The following is a 24,376-nucleotide window of genomic DNA, read 5'->3' as shown; positions in this document are numbered from 1 at the left end:
TTGCAGATGTAATGTATTAAGAAATTTTTTACTTTTTCCTAGGAACAAGGTTTCTATTAACCCTCTCATCCCGTTTGGCTCTGACCGTGGGAATATTTTGTTTTGCAAAATTTCTGCCTCATGAAATGGATATACATTTTTTCTCTCAAAATTAACCCCCTCTGTGTGGAATCGTTGCCTATCAATTGTACTTTAAGAGTACGTTCCTTTTTCACATCTTTGGAGCACAGAAGCAAAACGACTGAGGAAGAATGTCCTGGTTCTTATAGACTGAAGAAATAATGAAAACAAGCCTGATGAAAATTTGACAAGACTGTGGGACTTTATTTACATTTAAAACCATAGAAAACTCACACACACATACACGCACAGACAACTGGTATCAACGATCAATAAAAAGATTAAAGTATTTTTTAGGCAACAAGGTTTCCACAGTACTCAACTTTCGGCACAAGACTTAACTGTTAACTATTGTCTAGTCATGGTATGGGCAGCATATAGCCATTAATCTGAAAGGGTGGGTGATTTTCATCTATTAACTATTAGATGACTAGAGTCTTTTTATTATAAAAGCTTGAGTACATTCTCAGACAATAACTGAGAGAGTTCCTGAAGGGGACATTTACGTTAACCACTAAACTATCTGTACAATTATACACAAATGGAGTACAATGAAACCAATGAAATTTAATCTCCTTTTGAATATATGATTCTATAGTTTTGCTTCTTTTGGAAGATGACATCAAATAAAGATATTCTAGAGAAAACAATAGTGGGGATTAAATCACCGAATCTGTTAAAATAAACAACTTCATGTAGCCGCAAGTATGAAGTCTGAAATTAACAACACCATAGGAATTTCAGTTCCTATTATCATTACAGGTGGCAGACATTGCCAGCACCAGAGGAACCACACTCGTAATTATCGAGAAACAAAAATTCTGAACAATATGAAAAAATCTATGCAGGGATGCTGTAATTGCCATCACTAGACTTTTTGTAAACCAAAACATTTGGCGATGAAATGGCCAGGGCCATTGTGGTTACCTCCCTCGCAGACAGGATATTGTTTTTGATAGGAATCGCACCGGGCCGAAATTTAGTCTGCAAGGTTTCATAATAGGCCTACATATGTAATAACTTTCAAGTCAATAGCCCCAGTTGTTAACTAACTGGAAGTGAGCTAAAATTTAAATTCGTGCTTCAGGAGTTTTTAAATTCAAAAGTGAATAATCTTTTTTGTTGCACTTAGTATGATGTAATGGCAAGTCAGGTATTGAGAGCAGCTTGGAATGGAAATTACCTGCGCAAGTTAAGGTTATTTTTTTACCTTCTGGGAATAAGGAACCAGCAGTAAAAGCACAGAAATACAAGTACAAATAAATTGTCCACATATAAAAGGAAGACCACCTAATATTGTAATAAATGACGTCCCAGGCAAAATGGATTAGCAGTTTTATTGATCTAACAGTGACACTTCAACAGTGTTGAAATAAAAAGAATTAAAGGGAGTCTAGAGGAAGGAGCCAGGTAGGTCAAATTAAGTAACTAATGTCACAAATAGAGGGCATCTTCCATCTGACACCTGGAATATATTTGATGCTAAATCACACTCGACCGAGTCCACTTACAGTGCATCTTATGCAAGTATCAATTCGTGTCTTGTACCCCCCTCCTCAAGGGTACGACACCTTATCACCCTATAACGACATCTTAAGGCTCAAGCATCACCCTTTTTTCACCAATGCTACGTTTTCTTTTGTCAAGACATCACCATCAACAATATATCAGTTATCACCATCATATAAAGTAACTGGACTAATTTTACTGGGTAAGGCTGTATGTTCGACAAGACATCGACACATTAGCATCCTTATTCTTTCCAGCTTCGCCAAATTTTCACTAAAGGAAAAATAAATACTACTCAAGCATCGGCAAAGATTTGTGGTGATAGCTTAACTACCCTTGAGGAGGGGGGTACAAGAAACGAATTGATACTTGCATTAGTCACCTGACAATAACCCATAGCTCCTGCCTGTAGCCCTCTCCACCCCTGTCACTCATTGGTCTTCTGGTGGTTGAGAGGCAGCAAATAATACTTAGTTAATAATTTTTATCTAATCCCTTTTTACCTAGGGCTAATTAACAGCAGGATCAACATAAAACAATTAAAGACGCACAACGGACAACTTCTAAAAAAAGATGGTGCCACCAGATCTCTGCTTAAATGGAAATATCCACTATCATTTAACCTCCGAAGCAATGTCTTTCACTCTAAAATTGCATTTGCGTGACCAGTCGACTTCTGACACGTTGCAAATCAAGTGCTCCCTGACGTCATGGGTAATTTCAGATACGTCATTACCATGACATACTGTTACATCACATGATGCCATTTTCAACTTGATGAAGAGTTGGCCTTTTTGCTTCCAAAGGATTTTGACACGCTCCCTAAAACACTTCTTCCCGGAAGCATCTCCGTTGATAACATTCCCTTGAGTGCTTGCATATGGTACTGCAACCAGATCCGATCAAAATATGCCAAGTTTCTGTTTACAGCCAAAGCTTTGTGGGATGACACCACCTCTTGAAAAACACCCAATTGTGTTGCTTTGTGCATTTAACTACATCAGATGTCAAACAAAATATTGTGATGGTGGTAAAACATTACAGTAAAAGGTGGAAACTGTCGAAATCATGCAGGATGACTTGACTCGTTGTTTAAGAGTGTTTACCTATCAATCTCCCAAAACGATTCAACCTGCTTTCTTTGGAGCATCACATGACATACTACAAAATTTGGTATTTAATTAATCTTCCACGCCCCGGGCTTTCACTTTTATTGAAAAAAAAAGAAAATTCCGACCTCACTTTGGAAACTTTGCATCTGAGCAGAAACATTCAAAGTGGTGTGTATTGGTATGCCAAGGCCACTTGAGCCAAAGTCACCTCATTTTACTGTTTGGCTCTTCCTTTGTAAATGCTTGGGTCTAACAGGGTAATGACTGAGAAAATGATGGAGACACCACAGGGGAATATACCTACACCTAGGGTGGGGGGGTCTAATGCATTGACATACAACAAAAATAGTAGAAAATAGATTCATTAATGTCAAAGCTGTATCATTTTCGGACAATTTCACAACAATGGGCCTATTTTTTGGCCATAAAAAGTCCACCACATATCCACCCCCCCCCCTTGAGAGTTTCCGAAATGGCGATATATGTTGCTGTGACCAGCGACATCGCCATGACAACATGACGACTGATTGTTATTCGTAGTCGCTTTCCAATCAGAATTGTCTGGGAAATATCTCCAGGGGTTAACATACTGCTATCCCCCATCAAACTCACACTTCAGACACAAAGACTCACAAAACACAACGAAAGACCCTGAGGCCGCACCAATTCATGTGAGATCAGCAGACTACAGTCTTGAAAATGACATTTTTGAGTTTCATCCAACCAAAATATACACCCTAGAAGTTTTTTAGAGAACTGAAAAATTCCTTAAGGTTTTGAGTTATAAACCTGAATGGATTTTTCATTTTCCTCAAAACACGCAACTGTGTTGGTCAAAAACCCTTCCCTAAAAAACCTTCATATTTTTAAGAGTGTATACTCCAGCTCTTTCTGCTTTCATTTCAAATTCTGTTCGCTTTCAGTGATGTGGGCACCTCTGCTATCCATGACATAAGTTGGTGTGGCCTGAGACAATAACAAATGGATCACAGAACAGTTTGAAGCATCAGTGAATATTCTCACAAGTCGATAAGCAGCATCAAATATTGGGAAATGAAGAATTCCCAACAAATTGTTTTTTAAATTACTTTGATCCCACATAATCCAGTAAAACTAAGCCATTTCCCATTGAAAAAAGAGTCAGAAGTTGAGGTCATCCCAGCCTCTTTCAAGGTTGAAACCAAGAGTCCAAAAGTTCAAGGTCACCTGATACCTATAAGGCTAAATTATTACCCTGAAAGTTCAAGGCTGAAACTTTACTGCTGCGATCACAGCAAAATAACTGCACAAACTGATTTTAGCTGCAGCTCATCAAATTCATAATTTCAACAAGAAGGTCATCCGTTCAGTCCAACTTCTCCTTTTGAAGGAGAGGCCCACTGTCATTTTCAGAACAGTTTTAATACTAAAACTGATGAACACTTTGACCTTCAAGGTCATGGGTCCAATGGTACCCTGGTAGTATGCTGATATTGCACCGACCTTTGACCTCTCTCTATGGCCATACCTGAACCAGCCACGTACCAAGCACATCATAATAGCCCTAAACACAAAAGGGCCTAACATCATGTTTCCTCACTATTGTGACTATATCCAAACTGTTCTCGTTCCTTCTGCCGGCATTCCTCTAAAAGTCTCTTTTGCAGCGCCCCCTGGACTTGAAATGAGGAATGCCGCCGCTCTGGGTCCTCAGCATTAGATGCATTCAACGATGCACATGGATTCTGGCCAACAGGATGTGACGTCTGTCCACCACTATAGGAATAAAGTCGTAAACTCCCGGAAAATTTTTGATATCTTGATTTCCATAACAATATGACAAACCACACTGATACACCGCTAGCTACTGAGGTCAACGCACATTCTAATATCAAGTAATCTTTTATGCTACTGAAAATCAAATTGCAACGCCGGACGCCCTCGTAGATATAAATTCTGGCGTCTGGATCCAGTTTGTCTATGGTACATTCACACGTGCTCGTGTTCTTGGAATTGTTGTACCACTTGCATTCGTCATACGAAGCGATGCGATGTCCGTGAATCCCGACGAAAACGGCAGCCACAATCGCCACAAACATACAGATGGCAGACAAGGTGAAACACACCGCCTGGAAAGTAAGATAAAAGTTTGAAAACAGATACGACTGGGAGGGATTTCTCAAGGATTTAACTTGAGGCGAGACAAAAAATTCAAAGGAGATTATTTTCAAAAAAATTGTTCTTTTGAAAATAGGATAACTGACCCCTCTTGAGATGTTTTCTGATTCTAAAATCCCTTATATTTGCTCTGAAATGCCTTAAAGAAGAAACTGAGCGAGAGCAAAAAACTACAAACACATAGGATTTGCAACAATAACCAGCAACTCACAATGAATATAGGACACAGCGTTTCTCAAAGAACAAATCTAAACCGAACATATGTTTTAAACTCAATCCCCGTGTTTCGATTGCGGAATAGAGACTCTAGCTTCTGCTTTTTTCTATTCGTCTTGGTAAGGTGAACAACAATGCAATGGATGCCAACTCTGAAGTGAAGATGAATGGTTTAAAACATGTTAACCCTTCCCAGCCTGAGATTGCAATTTTGCACAATTTAGTAGCAGCGGATGCCGACACCCAGACAAAGTTAGAAGGGTAACCCTGTTCTTGACTTCAACTTAACATCAATTGGTGCTTGTTGGCCTACGAGACTGTTATCAATCTGCTTGTATGTGGATCTTACCTTGACAACCATCATTTTGGTGCTCCCTGTATAGGCCTTGAAGTCAGTTGCACAAAGATACATGCCAATTGTCCCTGTTAACGAGAGCTGTAACGAGACAAAAGAAAACCGTCTTAGAGAACTTTATATGAGAAAGTTGAAAGTTTAAATAAGATTTCTTTGTCATTTGGCCTTCATAAACTGTCAAAGGAAGGAATCTTTAACTGTAAACAGCCCTCCAATGATCCTTCATGTTGAAGTTCGTTACTTTGCATCAGGCACACTTAATGGACATAGAATGATTTCTACAGTAACCTTTCCATTTTCTTTGAAGCAGGATCATCAAAGGCATCAAAAGCCTATAGGTCTTTAGAGATTAAGCACTTGCAAAATCTAAATATAGCGAGATGTTTTCTCCTGTAAATACTCTTACAAAGAATGCCTTCATAAAAACAACTGTTTCACGACTGACAATTTATGCAACCTTGATGACAGTCTGCACCATTGAATGAAAATGCACCTCTTGTGAAAAGGTGCAATTCAAGAATTTTACAGAATACCGTTCATCACTTTCGAGGGATAGACACTTAAATTTTTTTCAAAATAACCCCCCTCCCAGGCGGAACCCAAAGGTATCTGACTCAGGGGGAAGGGGGAATGGGGGTCTAGGATACAGAGTCAGGCACTGACCCATGATATTCATATATCAAAATAATTGGACAGCATTTCTATACAGTCATCATCAACGAGATTGTCCCCATTCCCCTCAGGATTAAATTTTCCAGTAAACAGCCAAGATGGCTCTGTAATGATGTCTCTGTGATAATAGGCTGTCTCATCATCTGACATTATCACCTGTTTTATGTCCTTACATGGACGTTCATTTAGCGCCATAACACCACATTATAGCACCACAACTGTTGATCGTGACACCATGACAAGTAAATCTACCTTGAACAATTTCGGCGCAAAGCCTGTCTTAAATTTCACCAACTCCAGAGATGTTTTGAAATAATTACGATTTGGCAATTAATTTGCATATGTCTTTACTGTTTTGTCGCAGTGGCGAATGATAATAATAATAATAATAATACGAGTCTTATATCGCGCAGTATCCAACCATTAACTGGCCGCTCAAAGCGCTCGTGTTTTTCCTGGGGACAATCTCATTGTGTTTGTCCTGTTGTGTGTATACAGATATAAACAAATACTTTATACACCCTGTTCCAGCAAAGCTTCATACATGATAACTGTACTACGGCATTGTGTATTTTTCTGACCCACAATTAAATACAAACGGTGCACCCCTTTAAATTCCTTCAACGATTCAAATTCATTGTTAATCGAGGATTTGCCGCTTCAAAAACGTCTTCCATGGCAAAACCAATTAACAGCCTTAGAGCTACTTACTAGTCCTAGATAATGTTCCTGCATACACCGATATTTTGCATAGTTTCAAAACGCCCACGCGGTATACCTTTGTTGGAGAAATCGTTCCCGCCAACAATATGTGTCAGGCAAAAGTGCTAATGATTGGTCAATTATAAAAGTTGAGGACTTTAAGTTGACTTCTAGTGTAGGTATTGATAAAATGCCAGGATAACGGCGTAGTATTGACAAAATGCCAGGAGCCTGTCGATTTAAGGCAAACAGACTGGTTAAGCCAAAGTACTATAACTCCAAGTTGTCTTTTCATGAGGCTAGAACATTATATGGGGGAAGTAGACTTTTTTGGGATGCTGGGATTGCCAAAAAATCGGGATTCAGGATAGAGGAAGAAATTGTTGAATTGAAGGACTGGACTGAATAGATTTGCAAAATTTGACAAACAAGTGCCGTAGTGTTATTACACTCAGATCTGTCGGCATGTACTGCCACTTGACATCGGGTGAATTAGACGACACAACGCAAATGTGTATCGAACCACGCCACAACTGACTTCATAGGATCTTGCTGGTCAATTATCGGCGAAGATTCTGGACCATTTGCACCAAAGTGGTATTAGTCGTGTGCTTATCTATTTTGGTTGGAACTGTCGTGGGCGAATCATTATAAAGCATGTGAAGAGCTGGCTTTGCTTGTATTGGAATTTTCTTATAAGACGGACTGATGTACTCATCAAATAGCTAGAAGTCACTCCAAAGAGAGTATTCTGTTAATTGCTTATTCATATAAGTTGGGCTTATCGTTCTGCATGCTCGGTATTGGATTTTTTTATGGGACTTGTGTAATTGAAGAAGAGCAAAAAATATGACTCCGTGAAACCAGCACAGCATGGCAGCGCCCCAAGCAAAATAATGCCATTAGTTGAAAAGCTGAATAGAATTATCATTTACGTTTTGATAGAAAGTGACGTATTTTAATTAGGATGAAGCAAAGTCATCATCGTGAGAACCATGTTTTACTGCATGTTATCCAAAATATATAATGACCCAGTCAGGCCATTCTGGGGTCAGACCTAGCAACTGACGCTGACAACTTTGAGTGCAACAAGCTACTCTGTCAGTCTCCCTCCACCAATCAGACCTGATCAAGCGTACTTTCATTCACAACTCTCCGTAAGAAGTTTTTCCGTTCGATTCACGGTTCACAGTCGAGTTGCCTTCTCATTTGACTCTGACCCTCGCGTGTTTAATTAAGCTTGTCGCGTGTGATCAGTCGAGTTGATTGGACGGACTGCTCCACATTATCAGAGAGAAAGGTTGGGGGTGCAGTTGCAGAAAAAATAATTTGGAAAGAATTTTGGGAGTGGATTCAAAATGAGCATTCCATGGTCACATGTGAGAAATTGACTTCGTTCAATTCATTCATCTTATTCTGCTCCCCAGCACCATATTAATTTGCTACAATCACCGGCGAGGCATATATCTGCCACTATAGCATGCAGTGCCCCACTTAGGTCTGAAATAATATGAAAATTAATCAGCCGTCACTTTAGTTTAGCTACCAGTGATAACTATCAGCGATTTAAAGTGAGGTTGTCATGTAGTTTAGTGAATGTTTCATTTAAAATCTTATCGTGATTTTGTGAAAGGAGATTAAACTAGTATAAAGTCCAAGATGGAGAGTCGTCGTTTTCATGATGTTGGGGCGGGCTGAAAATCACTGAGAGGATTTATCTAAAACATTGAGTTGAGAGCTGAGCGTCAACTAGAATATCATTAGCTCTATGAACAATATTGGGCTATTGTGAGGGAGTCCGCAGGGGTAACCTACACTGTCAAAGAGAGTCCCCCTCTCTAGCTCAAAGGGAATCGAACCTGAGACCGAAAAGGTAACAGGCGCTGATGTTTCTACTGTCCAACTCCGACAGCCCATAGCCCATGTGACATGTCCCCGACACCTGAAAACACGTCTTTTCACAGATTATTTTATTTCCTCTCCCAAATGTAATATCCGCCACTCATTATGCCAGCATGTTTTCTCGCGTTCACCTAAAGAGCAGACCCTAATGACGCGCAACATGCTATCGCATAAATTACCAGAGAAGGTGTTGACTGTCGTCATGGTGACAGACAACACTTTCACACATTTTTTCCCTCAAGGTATGGTGACAATGCCTTTGTGGTAGGAATGGCAAGATTAATCTTTTGAGGGACATAAAATAAGATGATATTGTACAATTGAAGGAACTGGTTGAGCAATTGTTTGGGCTCTTGCAGCCCTTGGTTAAGGGCGTTGGGCAATGCTAAAACCAGATTTGTTCAGATCTCACTGTCCCATTTCCATGCTTTTTGTCATAATACAGGAAGATTAACTCCTCCCCTTGGATAATAAACTGTATATTGTGCACACGGCTTAAATACTCTAGTTACATGGTCATGTAAAAAAAATTGAAAATACTGATTGGCTCATCTGTGATCATACTTTTGGTTACATTATTTTGAGACACCCTATATAACAAGGCTATATTTGTATCACCTTACCGTACTTGCAAGAGTAGATAGTAGTATCATTGACTAAACATAAGCATACTTGTGAGACCTAGTTATTTACCATGAGAGCTATAATCATTTAATGGACTACCTCTTACCCGTGAATAAACTAATTCCCGTCCCCGCGATTAATAGGCAAAAACTTGTTCATTCCGAGGCCAAATTTCCGTTAAGTCTTGTGAACGTTAATTGCCGGGAGGCAAATGAGAAAATTATCATCAAGAATATCGAAAATCTCACGATGACGACAAATTAAAGGCTAAAAACTACTGTGTCTCGAATTTGCGTCAGTCAGCAAAAATGATTCCAAATAATGTTATCTTATCGATTTTGAATCAATGGTTTTCGACATGAGAGATGCTTTTCAAAAAAATATCAGGGTTTGATTACCTTAACTTTCTTTCAATGTGGTACTATCAGACATTTGGCGAATATTTTTTTATAAAACACAGAAAGCAACGTGACCTGCTCCAATATGGGTGGACCATTCTCAAGATTATAACTTTCTACCTAGGGAAAAAATTAGTGTTGCATCACGTGAAATCTACACTCCAGGTTGCACCGTGACATTCAAATGTTCCTCAGCTGAAAGTTAAAACGTTCTGAAAAAGCCATATTTGGCTCCCTGTGGCTAGTGCAGTTCAACCTCACACAAGAATAGCAATTTCCGTATTTGAGTAGGCCTATAGCATTTATGTTTTTCTGATATACTAAACCAAGATTAGCACTACTGATATCTTTAAAGGGCCACTTTACATCTCCTTTCAATTGTAGGATAAGGCCAATTACAGTCATACCAAGAAGTGTCATACCAAGAATTAGTATATCGGTTGATTCAAAACAAAGCAAATCTTCATAGAAAACAAGGGATTTTTGTCGCTGTGACGTACGATTATAATTGCTGCATCAAAAGATCTCTTGTGTGCAGGTATAGCGGGTAATCACTGGGTTTGATATTGATTGCAGGTCAGTGTGATCGCCGATTCTTGTTGCAGGCACCTACGATGACCTTCGCAAACAGGCAATTTTTGTTACATGCGATCACGAACGCAGGTCGGGCAGTGATGTCAATTGCTCATTTGTGGGCCATTCTTGGAGTCAGATCGATATTGTTGCCACTCATCTGTCCTATAGAATTAGAAAAGCAAATTTGTTTACAAGGTAAATACCTACCTGTTAATACCCCCGCCCCCCCCCCCCCCCCTGATAGCAAACGGGTTAACGGAGAGATTGACAATGTGAATACCTAGAAGGCAATATCAGATCTCTGCAATATATGACAGCCCTATCATGGCACACCTTCAATAATCGTCTATGCCCCCCAGACAATACAGTCCTCCATTCTGATTAAGGATGTGAACACAAGGCAAGATGGGAAGCCCTAATCTGTCGGGTAGCTATGGAGATAGGGGAGAGTTGGCAGAGATGGGCAGATTTGAATCGGCTACTGGTTGAGGCTGGAAAGGGATAAATTCGAATGACTTTCTGCACAAAATGGGGCGGGAAAATGTCACCAATAACGGCTACTGTTTGGAGAATAAGGCATAGATGGGGGTAAAAGGTGTTTAAGACCCTGCTGAATGAGGATGTCACCCCATCGCCTCTCATTTATTTTGCTGTCAAAATACCACCATAATGCGTTCAACGCACATCTGGCAGCCCTAGAAATTAGGCAACGACTCCCGCAGAGCCAGGCCCCGGCTACTTGTTAGTACAATTCGGTCATTAAGAACCACAACAACAAGTCAGTGATTCCTTGTTACGCTAATGTTTTCCGACAGAAGCACCAAGTGCTGTTGTAGAGCCATTGCCGCGAGTCGATGAGCTTCCTACATGATCACCAACGCTCATTTTTAAATCTACAAGTAGATTTGCCGGGAAATGGGTTTTTTTATGTTGGATCAGAGCAGACACATTATCTCACTTGCTGTTATATAGAAAATCAGACTCAAACTCCCTGCAGACAAGTGATTTCATGGCAGTGATATGCAATATTTATCACTTGTGTTGATAATTCCCTGTCTTCTTGGATCATCTATCACAGCTGCATGTGACATGAAATCATTTTATCACAGGTTGTTTAGACAACTGATTTTACAGAAGAGCAATCTTTTTATTGCTCATTGCCACCCTCTGTCAGGGCTAGCACAGCCTATTGTATAGCTCACACCTCGATAGAAGATAACATCAATGATATATTGGCATGGTGTCAGCATGGAATACTTTTGCTTGGTAAGATAGAATATTTTTTGCAATCTTGGGTAAGTCACTTGACCTTTTTTAACACAGCACCCTGTCAGCGCAAGCACAACTTATTATCTAGTCAGTCCTATCATACTCCAAAGAAGATGACCAGAAATGAGCTCCGTTATCGCTAGAATCATTCATCAATCATGACCGACAGCCGGTGAGAGGATTCGCATCACGCGGTGTCTGCAAAGCTATAGTCATCGTACCTCGAGGTGCTTATGACTTTAACTCATCATAGTCAATTGCTGAGGTTAATGAAAGGAAAGTTCTTGGGTCGCCTGTCAATTTCGGTGAGGTAATAGTCAGTAAATTAGTAATAGCTGATCAGAAAATGTTCCATCATATGAATTATTAAAGGAAGACTATAGGCAGGAATGCACTTTAATACTGTTTCTTACTGACATGTATACATGTTTTCTATAAACAACCGCTGAACCCTACCAAATAAGAGTGCGGAGATGTCCATTCAACTTCCGCCTGAAGCACAAATTGAATATCCACTCCACAACAGCTGAGCTAGTTCTTACAAATCATAAACAACCCCAAAATGTCAAAGGTTGCAACGTATCTTGGTCAATATAAAGGTTCATCATTCCCTTGTGCCCTTTTCCATTTCCTCTGCATCACGTCGCCAGGAAGGCTGTGGTCGGTGGTTGACACAGCATGATAAGGACATCCGAGATTCCGCGATTTATTTTGTTGAGGAGGAGGCTGTCTGTTATGAAACCATATATTCGCTAAATGCTGGAACTTAAGACTACTGTCCAAACCACAGGGATTGATTTATTCTTCTTTCTCTTGTTACATAACCCAATTTGAGATAAGCAGCTAGACACGTCACAGACAAATTGTCTCTCGCCCACAATCTTGATCAAGTCCATTGTCTTAATGAGCTATCAACAAGACACAACCAACCGATGTATTTAGATCTCATCAGCTCTGTGAAACAGGACGAACTGCCAGTCTGGCACAACACAAGGGCCGCTGATCAATAAGTTTTGACACTCTTTGCTACGGAGGCGAACCAGATGACGCATCATGCTGAAACCTCGGCTCATCGTTGATGTATCTTTTTGGAAGCTGTCATAAAAATGTCTTGGTTTTATCTATATCCATTAACCCTGGCGTGTGGCAACTGACTATGGCCAAAAGAATTTTTGTCAACATTTGGCTTTTTCAACATTTGTAAATACCAATTACTATGCAAAGGGGTACCTATCAGAAAAGTTTTAGAGAAAACAGAGCAAGATATTGTCCTTTTTATGTTTTTAGTTTTGGCCCCCTTGTGGCCGAGTCAATAATAAGATGAGATTCAGTATTCGAGGTCATCTGACTTAGGGGCTCAGGTGTACAAAGTTCCATGTTCATAGCCTCAGTGGTTAAGAAAGAACAAGCCATATATGGTCATTAGTTATCATGGTTGCCTTAAGCATGTCAGTTAGAACTCCACATTTTGTGAGAAGAATTACAAAAAGCCCCTTTGGGAATATTAAAAGTGAAAACCATACCATTAGACACTGAGATTTATACTCTTCATGTTTTATTCTGCTGAAAAATAGTTACAGAGCAACGAGTGATTCGACAGAGTGCCGGCTCACACTAAAGATAGAACACTGCAATGATTTTCCGACTTTCTTTTGCCGTTGGGTGAATTTGCAACTTCCGCGCACCTTTACTGCGAGTATTTTGACAACCCTGTAATTCCAATTAATATTTTTGCAGCCATACATTTTTGTAGTCCCCTTGAGACTGAGGCATCCTGACTACAGAGGAAAAATGTAAAAGAAATGGCAAATACTGACCAGAATCAATTTGTTGCCAGAGGTGTGGCTACGGAAGTTTCCAATAGATATACCAATTATTGAAACAGAACAAGAATTTTGAAAAAATACCAAACTTATACTTAAACTGATCATGATTCTTACCTCTCCTCCAAGATCTCACATCTGACCCTGTATTTCCCAATCAAACATACGCAACTAGAAACATGCCGCTCCGATACTCGACAACATCATCAACCAATCTCATTGACGTTTTTGAGAATTTCCTATCTTACGGCATAATGGTGTTTTTTAATCCGATTCTCGTGTCCCTGACACTATAAATCACCGAGTTAATGGGTAATGTGTCAGTATTTAATCTGCAGCGGGATGGGAGCTAAAGTGAATTTGAAATGTTTTTGTCTAACACTGTAGTAATCTGCAGTAATTTTGCTTGAAATACAGCTCTATATATACAGCTTGGTATTGCTGTTGCGGCAGGTTTCAACTTTCCTTGGAGAAAAACTCTCTGCTTGTCTACGATGATTTGCCATTACTTGCTCTCAAGCCTACAAACCCTAAACATAACAACACTTCACAAACTTTATACTGGGCACAGTGTGTGCTGAACTCCAACAGGCTTGACTTGGAATTCTTCCTGCAGGGGGACAATTTCATTATCCTGACTGCAACGTGGCTAGCAACTGTCATGAGCATTTCTGTCGATTTATCACAGCAGCCACTGAAAGTGCACCTATTATCTATAAATGGGGCCAATCTATCATGACCAATTGCCATGAATCTCAAAAGGAAATCTTGGTCCTGTCGCTGTACAAAGCAGTGTAACAGTAAACGATATCCACGACCAACGCCAGTACACTCTACAATATTAGCAACATCATGCCTGTTTCTATTGCTATACTACAGTAGCAACGGAAAGAGTTGCCATCGTCTACAATCGAACCAATATACGTGAATCTCAAAAGGAAATCTTCATCCTGTCGCCCTCCAAAGCGGTGTAACAGCAAATGATGTCCATTCACCGGTCAGAGCCAGCACATTGTATGATATCATAAGCAACTGTTTCTGCACTGTTTGGCAGAACCTACTAAAAGTGGATCCATTATCTATACAGTGGAGCCAATCTATCATGAGGGATTGCAGAGGATCTCAAAAGGAATTCTCTATCTTGTCTCTCCATTAGTTCTGAGCCAAAGAAATCCATCTGTCAATTTCAATTTCATTCGTCGTGTTCGTTTCATTACGGAATCCATTATCAGCAGCAGAGATACAAATCTCTTTAAGGGATTGCATGGAACAAGTGCATTGAAACTGGTGGGTGGGACCAGGGGGAGAGAGCATGGGGCTGGATGAGCAGCATCAGTGCATGATTACACCTGGAGAGAGCCCTGGACCCCAGCTATTTCAATTTTACTTTTCGTCATCTGTTTCATTGCGGAATCCATTATCAGCAGCAGAGATACAAATCTCTTTGAGGGTTTGCATGGGACACTGTGCATTAAAACTGGTGGGTGTGATCAGGGGGGAGGGGGAGGGGGGAGGGGGCTGGATGAGCAGCATCAACTTGATGGAACCTGGGGAGAGGAGATAGACCCCACCCATTTCAATATGACTTGTCATCATCTCTTTTCATAATGGAATCTATTATCACCAGTTCAGATGCATATCTATTAGGATGAGGACAAGTGCAAAGAATAGTCGGGTGGGTAGGACTGTGCTGTAAATGCAGGGAAAGAGTGGGCAGAAAGGAGGGGTTTCTGGACAAGATGCATCAACATGATGAGAGGATTAGGAGATGGAAACGCCACTTCAAAGTGTCGTAGGCTGATGACACAATGCATGGTGAAAGGGCTTGGACGGGATGCACCACACAATGTAGATCTGAAACGCATGAATCATCCTGTCATAGTCACAATGTTATCATTTGTGTTGCACATGGATATATGCAATAAACTGCTAAAAAATGGCAGTATGTGAGTTATTTATTCGTCGCATCGAGTCCGCATCTTCTCGGTCGACTCAACTCTCTCTGGGCCGAGATGTGATGTTGCCCAGGGAAAATCAATTTCAAGCCTTGTGCAAATAATCAGGTACCGGAGATTAGTCTGATGTAAAAAACATAAAATTAATCAATCATGCTGTCATTACTTGGACCTCGTTCGTGGCATACAGGAATACGCAATAAACCGCCATAAAAATTACAGTGTCTCGCAAACAGATTTTCACATCAGGCCACTGAAAGTTGATATCAAATCCCTCATCTAAATTTTAGCCTCCACCAACATGGTTCATCACTTCGTTTAAATCAGGATTTTTGAGAAAAGTTCCGCTCGAATCAATTTTTGGCTCGCAATAACTTGTAAACTCTTTTATAACCTGTCAAAAATTGAACAATGTCACTCAGGTTAACTATTGGAATGGACTGACACCACTTGCACAACAAAAGTATGCTACCGACAGACAGGTTTTTCCATCTCCCAGGGTTAAATGTGCTGCGGAAGGCAACACCACACAACAGTAGTGGCAGATGGTGACTCATCCTAAGTAAATATCCGACATCAGCGAGAGTGTTTACCCATATCGTTATGGAAACCAGTTAAACCACTAAGATATTGAATCGGAGCATATTTGCTATGGTGAGAGGTCTTGTGCAAGATTCGAGACATTGAACAATAAGATTTTAACAGCCCTGTTGCCCACGGCGGGTGTTCTCACATTGGCGGTAACAAAGCGATGACCAGAACAGGATTAGAACCCACGACCTGGAGTCAGACTCCTCAAAGAACTTCATGTTCATTATATTTTTCTGTAGCTCAAGTGAATAGAAAAAACGTATTGACATATTGCCCAAATCTACCATCACACCAAGTTTCGGCAATCTAGCTCCAGCAGTTGCGAGATGTAAACGGACGACGTTGACAATTGATGGACATCTTGGTATTGTGTAATGCTCCACACAGGTGAGCTCAAAATCAAATGTAACCTTGGCACTGCATTGACCAATCGACATATATCTCAGGCAGAGTTTGCACACTGCACTCAGTGCACAGAGTCAAAAAAAGATAGCGTGCAATCAATCTGTTCCTTCTGTCAATAAACAGCCATGTGAAAACCGTGGAAATTCTGACATTAGGTATGCAAGTCATGTCAGAAAGTGACTTTACACATTTAGTACGAGCATGACAGTCATACCGATGGTTATACCTCCAGGTTCAGCGTCGGGTTTCAGGGGCATTACAGATATACATAGTCTGGCCACCTGTATTGTCCATTTCTTTAAATATTTGAACGTACCAAATGTAAATTTCAGCATTACAGTTGTGAAGACAGGTATACCAATACTATAAATATCAAGTTTTGGCAAATTCGTATGCACGATAACTGCTTTACGGCATTGGGTAGAACTGCATTTTTATTTTCCAAGCCCACCAATAATCACGAACGGCATAACCCTTTATCTTTTGCAGTGCCCTTAATTCACCACTCCTAAGTATCATTGAACACGGGAATTCATCACTGCCCAGCTTGAAGATGACAGCAACCGACTGGCCAGATTCCGCGCCATAGGGAGCGATACTCCTGATCCCCTGGCATGAGAATGGGTATAAGGTATAGCAGAAGAGCAGATGTCTGAAGACTTTATCCAAAAACATCATCTGCGTTTCTAAAGCCAGTTGCGGTGGACATTTATCACCGAGGCTCGATATGCACCTCCCTGAGCTACAAACCTGTGGACATCTTGTGTGTTAGAACATCGAAGGTCTATTGATTTTTTTCACAGCAAAAGACTACTCGACTGGATGTTTCAGTATAGCATCACCACTTGAGGCCGCCCTGACTTTGTTTGGGATATTTTGGATTAGGTCAGTGTCACACTGATGAATGTGAGTGGTAAGAGTAATTGGAAGGGGCTGCATTTTTTATACTGAAGAGCTCAGGTCTGTAGCATAGCGCTGGTCTCTACACTTTCTTAGTAATCTAGGATAAGTGCAAGGGGAAGCGCGTGAGTAAGAAAAATGCGTGAGGACACTTTCTTCGACTTGGTCTAACTTCCCTAACTGTGCATAAGTCACCGTGGACACCACAAACTGCCCGTCCCTGGCTTCTGCCTCTTGCTGTTAAATCCATTTCATATCCATTAATTATTTCTGTGTAAGGGAATACTTGAATAAACAGTGAACATGATGAGATTTATTGTGCCATTCAGTCTCTTTTCACCCAGCATGCTACTGACTCCTTCACAATGTCGGGTCACCAAGGTAGCAAACCGCTATGGTTTCCGTTACAAATTAGCACACCGCTGGAGCAGCCTGATTAATTGATAGCACAGCAATATTTCATGAGGCTAATGCACTCTCACATAGATATTAGCAAGAATAATGCTTCCCTGACTGACACCTGCAATAGTAGGTTAATAGGGACACATCATATTAGCATGAGGTCCTGAAGCTAATAAGGCTGGAGGTCCACTGACCATTAGCTCTAGTCCCAAGGTGAAGTGGCAAATGGCTGTCGACCCCTTCACCATCTTTAATAGAAAGTAAGTTACAATCAATTAATTTTTAAAGGAAAATGTGGTGACCCACCTTGCTTCCAGTATTTCTGAAACCTTTTACAAGTGTTGGCAGAGAAAAAACGACCTCACTTCGAATCCTGCAATTATCAGACGAAATACATGTAGTGTCTTCCATTGATTACTGTTGCCGAGTAAATAAAGCTGCTGTTGATATCACTTCTGACCATGTTTGAATACCATGATATCAACCCTATCCACCCCTGTACAATGGACAAATAACATTTTTTTGCAGTTTCTCACCGTTTAGCTGATATGCTTCCATGCAGAGTGCCTGCATTTTGGTTCAACTTGTCAGAAAATCATAAAACGTGGAGGATATCAGTCAGAAGCCGTGCTGTCAGTTACTGAGAAAAGCCGACCAGACCTCGTCACCAAAGCAAACTGCAAACGATTTAGGCCTACATTGGTCTTAGATTGGTGAAACTAGAGTAGGTTCAATTTTCGGATTAGCTTGGCAAACCACGCAGTGTGCGGCAATCACCGAGTTAGATGCCAGATCGGACGTGGAATATCTTATCCCATTTCTCTCGTTTATTTCAATCAAAATCTCTGCAAGGAGCTCAGCTAGTCCAGCTGCTTCCTATGAGGTTCTTTATGAATGAATCGATCCAGGAGATCAGCTGAACAGCAAAAGACTACAGGAATACTCCCAGATGAGAAGGCAGAGTTGGATGTAAAGACATACTATAAACCAACAGCATGAAGGACTAGCTGCCCCATGCCTCAGCCCCTGCGAAATGAGTTTTAGTTCAGCTGGATTTTGTTGGAAATAGCTGGAATTTCCAGCTCTGAGCTGGAATTAGCTGACACTTTGAAATTTAGAAAATTTCATATAAATCAATGTCTGGCAAAAGCTGGAATTAGCTGGAACTTTTACCATAGGCTGGAAATTGTTGGAATTTTCTGGAACTTTATTTTTCACTAAAGTTCCAGGGCTGGAAATTGATGGCTTTTGCCGACAATTTCCAGTCGAACTTCGCAGGGGCCGCCTAGCAGATCTAGGAATTTAGTGAGGAGGTGGTTATATAAACTATGTGATGACCAAAGGTGCATGCCAAGGGGCAGGTTTTTGCAGTGAAGGGGTCTGGGGGCCCTCCCGATGGAATTTTTTAAAATCTAGATGCTCTGAGAGTATAATCTAAGACACTTTTTCACATTAAACATTGCTTGTACTGATAATATTACCCTTAATAGGAATTTTGTATAACCTCGATGTGCTGACCATTCTCGATGGCTTCAGGCCAATCTCGCTGATTAAAATGTCAGAAAGCATACAAAGAAGTCGTCCAGGCACATTTTTGCCGTAGACATATCTGAAAATATCTTCACCGGGGTGCACGAAGAGGTGATTCGACCCCCACCCCACCCCCCACCCCTGCCACATGGTTGCATTTGCATCAGGTCAAGCCTGATAGAATCAGACAATACCAATCACCTCGTATCAATGCCTGGGGCATGCCAATCGCGAACCAATCATATCCTATCCCGTAGCCTCGCACCGTCTCTCGAAAAACTTGTTATTTGCCGGCAATATTTGTTTTGCTTTCCACGACTGGTATTATCGCTTGATGGGCCTTGATGTGAAGCCACCAAGTTTCACTTAGCCTTGAAACTGGATACAGCAATATCATCAATAAAGCTAGGAAAGGACCGATTCTAGAATGGGTTCCTGGCGGAATTACTGTGTCAACACAATTAGGCAGTTGAGAGGTGCCTGTAAAAAAGGACGATTTTATGTAACAGGCCAATCCATAACAGATGCAACTCAACTGTCTTAACAGCGTCAACCAAGTGATACTTTTTTGGATACAAATATCATTACAATACAAATGACACAAAATATGGGATAAGAATTCACAAGAGGCCGATGTCGATTCATAAAAATTGTTGTTGGGCAGCTGTTTTATCAAAGCGCCACATCGTTTAGCCTCATAGTATAATTGCCTAAGTCATATTTTGGCCAAAATGTGAAAATTTTATGTCTATGTCACTTTTCTGTGTTATTCAAGCATTGTTTACTTATTTAATGGTTTTAAAAATGTTGAGACATCTGTTATAAGTTTTTGTTAAAGTTCGAATAAAAATTTCCTGAGCGTTGTCGAAAAAAATGGTTCTTTAATTTTTCTCAAAACCTATTAATTAAAAATTAAAAATTAAAAATTAATATGAGTTAGGCAATTATGCTATGAGGCTAACGACATCATGTATTGATTAAAACAATTCTGGCTTGGTGGAAAAAGTATCTATCGAAAACTTGAGGGAAAAATCAGGGGGCTCCTGCTGTGGATTTTACTTAATCGTAACTGTTTCTCTGTTGAGAATTTACCACCTACTACAACTTATCAGTGGTTTAGTAATTTTTACACTCTCAAGAAGTTCCCAAATCATTATGAACAAACAACTGAGGCTTTACAGCGCACACAATGGTGTCCCTTATTTCGCTGATTTCTCTTGACGTCATCCCCTAATGGATATGCCTCATCACCATGGCTTTCCTTGCGCTTTCATCGACTCTCGTTACCTTAGCAACTGATACCAAATAATATGAAATAAACAGAAGTTGATTGGTGGGTTGTTAACCGCAATTTAATAACGCAGGTTTTTTCTGAACAAGAGGATAGCATATCATCTTGTTTCAGGCGTCGTTCTCCTGTTCCCTGGTGGGGATTTGTTGTTAAATTTCAGACAAATGATAAACAACAGATTTCCAGCATCTGAAAGTCTTCAAAGTCAACTGCTCCAATGCATAACCACTGATACGAATCTCATTCTCTCATTGACTACAAACTTTCAGACTCCTCTGTGAAATTTTAGGGTCGAATGTGCAACTTTCTTTCAGTTAATTTGTTTGTCTCAGAATAATATCATGATCAATATTCCCTCTAGAGAATTATTGACGAGACGGTTGTGATTCGCTAAGTCCTCAGATAATCGGACGAGTAAGGGTCGATCGTAAAAACACACATTCCGTTTAACTGGAATAACAGGGTCATTAATGAGTCGTAAGCAGCCATGGAACAGATGGTTGTAAAGCTTTGATGTGTTCATTATGAGTTAAGAAACTTTACAGGAAAAGTACCAGCAACAACTACTGCCAGCTGTTACCATGGCTTGCTGCACACAGGCATTTTTTGTCACAGTAACAAATTCTTGAGACTGATATTTCAGCAAGTTTTGCACAAGAGGGGGTCGAAATGCCAACTTTCAAGGTGCAAAACTGCTTACCTAAGGGAAATTCAATTTGTAGGATTGAGTGAAGTCAGGTAGGTGAAACAGCAAAACTTTAGGGTGGCAGAAATGAAGGAGTTTGCTAACCCTTGGTAGAGTGTTTGCGTACACATTAGGATGAATCTTGCTAGCTCTCACTACATTAGCGAGCTATTGATGCTATACCTCCTATAATATATGAACAAGTGCTCCAAACAAACTGTATGGACATCTGAAACTCATCACCACAATAAAAACCTCTCAAAAAAGCATATCCACAGCTTTGCAGACAAAAGGAGATCTACACGGTAGCTTTCTCGAGAGGTGCTGGCCATGTTTTTAGAACAATACCGCCCCATTCAGAGTATTCATATTGCCATTGCATCTACTCAAAACATCTCAGCGAATTCATTTTTCATATCATAGATAGAGCACTCTTCAAATACATCAGCGTCAACTTATAAACCCTCTGAGGACCAATGTTGAAATTCTGCGCAAATAAGAATGGAATTTGCTGTGATCACCGGCAATAACTACAGCAAATAAGCAATTTTTGGCAGCAACAAAAAGTGCTCGTTTGCAGGTCACTTGAGAACCAACAAATCTGATTAATGATATCATTGGCCTGAGGAAACCATAAAGCATTTTTCAAAACAGAAGTCACAGAGAGTTCCACTGACAATTTTTTATCTGGAATCGATAAGATATATTTCGACCAAGGAATTCGTCTTATTCTGCTCATGCCTGAAATCATACTGTCGGTATTTTTCATAAAACCATTCATCCAATGAAATGAAGAACGTCGCAATGCCGTCTTGTCTGACATGAGATCGTAATAATGTTTCACCACTGCACTTTGAGGATGGTTTATTAAGAATAATCTGACATACCGCCGACATCTAATGTTGTGAAGGGGCTGGGGAGGAGGAATATATTGTGAGAGATGGCGAAGGTAACTTCAACAGGCTTGTCAGTGATCATGGCCAATGAAGAAGGGAATAGATCAGTCCAGATTTCAGATGGGGCTGAGCTCCTTATCCGGTCTGACTTATCCGAGGCGAACATCTGGAAACTGTTAGACAATGTCGCTAATATCCGACAGTTGACTTCCGTAACACAACAATTATACCCCATCCACCACATACGGCGGCATGACCGAGGTCACCTTGTCTTACCGGAGCTAACAGGTCGAGCTCATGAAATATTTAGAAAGGCTAATGTTCCAGTGTTCTATCATCTCAATGAGCTGTAAATAGCGAAGGGAATTGCTGTTGATCTGGATAAGTGAGATGATGGTTTCAATTATTAAACATTTCTATGTGGATAGGGGGACAATAGCATTTTTACATGAGCTGAGATTTGAGCATCAACAAGGACATTATTGGCTCTATAAACAATATTTTACGCAATTAAATATTTTCAAATTTGGCAAATTTTTTAAATTTTTGAACATAGGGAATGGCCCTTTCAAAAGAGGACTATACACATTAGCTTGGGGATCCAATTGGTTGACCTTCATTATGTAATAAGAATATGATGTTCTTTGCAATTATCCTGAATCATACCAGACTTTCTTTAGCAAACCTGGACCAGCTGGAAAAGAAATCTGAATCAGTTGCAGCAAACCAGAAACACCAAGTTTTTGAAAAACACACTTCGTACTTTCCCACCAAGGTGTTCATTCCCCATCAAGTTATTTTTCTCTGCCTGATGGAGCCCAGCCGTATCAACCAAAACTCCACTGGGAGAGCCGAAGCCGGCTTCTAGCTCCAAACACAATAACCTGCGTCAACCAGCTTCTCTAGGTAACCATGGTGACAGTGTATGCTGTTACCGTGGTTACCAACAATCTACCTGCCTCTTGGTGGATAAGTCGGCTGAGTGAAGGATTCATCAGTGATTGTGATTTTCACTTAATGTCTTTATATCATCCAGTAACCTGGGTCTGGATTTGGTATCATCCAGTAACCATGCCTTTTAAAGGAGTAGACGGGTTATCCCTTCAATATCTTTGATTGCCTTAAAGGAGTAGATGGATTATCCCATCCTTATTCCGAAATCATCTAGTGTGTAGGCCTGCAAACTAATGCAATTTCAGATAGATCTCATGCACTAGTGTCATTAACAGCCCATCGGGACCTCTTATTAACACCCTGATAGCCACCTATTCTCGACTCCTCAATCCACAGGCATATATAATAAACCTCTTGTCAAAAAATCAATAGGCCTACCTTGCTTGATATTTTCACTGGTTGTTGAACAGCTGCCTGAGAGCTGGGATAATCTCAATGTCATAGATGATAGATGATGGCCTGTGCCATGCGGGCTGGAAACAGATGTTATATCGGACGGAGCAAGAGCAACTCATAAACGGAAAATTGAGATTGTACACGGCCGGGAGGCTTTTTTTCCTTGCTGGGTTTTGTAGATTTATTGCTGAATCATGCACCTCTGTCTAACACAGCCTCGGAACACCTCCCCTTCCCATCCTGGCTGATCCAGTGGTACTGCCACAGCCTGACATGCAGTGTTTATGTTGACAGTGAAGTGCAACAGTTAAAATGTCTAATAATGTCCCAGAACCTTTTAAATGTCATCCAATCTCCCCGGCATTTAAAATTAAATACAGCCACTATTGATTATTTCATAAAAATGTTCTCCCAAAATACCCAAATGTCTGAATAATGAATACTAAAGGGAAAGACACTAATATCAAAGTTCACAAGCTGTCAACAGCAATTGGTTTATTGCTAACTGGGAAGGGGGATTTTGGTTAAGGTTGATTTTAGACCTTTTGCACGTATCGACATGGTATCATTCACCAGTGTCGATAGGATATCATTAGGTCAGGTGACTCTTAAGGCTGCACCTAAACAGTGACGTCACTTAAACTGTTGTGGTGGTCGGCATGTTAAGACAATCCAGGCCCTTTTGCATGGTAGCCAGGAGTACTTTTCATCACAGTCTCAAAAAGTGACACTTTCTCACTCTTTGACAGTTTGTCAGTCTTTAAAAAGAGTAAGAAACTGTCACTTTTTGAGACTGTGATGAGATACTCCACAAACAAAAGACCCAAACTTAAACATCAAAGTGGCAAATCGACTCAATTAAAGAAACAAAATCCATGTGCCCACATGATACTGCTAATGGAAGCTTATCATGCCTGTCACTATATTATCCTCAAA

General features: G+C 40.4%; 1 protein-coding gene across 2 annotated transcripts in view; it reads right to left on the bottom strand.

Moving 5' to 3' along the window:
• Nucleotides 1-303: 303 nt before the first annotated feature.
• The window catches only part of LOC135490634 (sarcospan-like), a 37,801-nt gene continuing 13,728 nt past the window's right edge, over nt 304-24,376 (bottom strand). For both annotated transcript variants that reach the window (XM_064775912.1, XM_064775911.1), the window contains 2 exons: nt 5,464-5,550; nt 304-4,849 (listed from right to left, as the gene is read on the bottom strand). In XM_064775912.1, coding sequence (XP_064631982.1) covers nt 4,307-4,849; nt 5,464-5,550 — 630 coding nt within the window. In that variant the 3' untranslated portion in view covers nt 304-4,306. The remainder of the gene's footprint in view (nt 4,850-5,463; nt 5,551-24,376) is intronic.

Source organism: Lineus longissimus, chromosome 7, assembly GCF_910592395.1.
Source record: "Lineus longissimus chromosome 7, tnLinLong1.2, whole genome shotgun sequence".
In the NCBI taxonomy this organism is placed as follows: domain Eukaryota; kingdom Metazoa; phylum Nemertea; class Pilidiophora; order Heteronemertea; family Lineidae; genus Lineus; species Lineus longissimus.
This window is presented reverse-complemented; position numbering and strand designations above follow the sequence as displayed.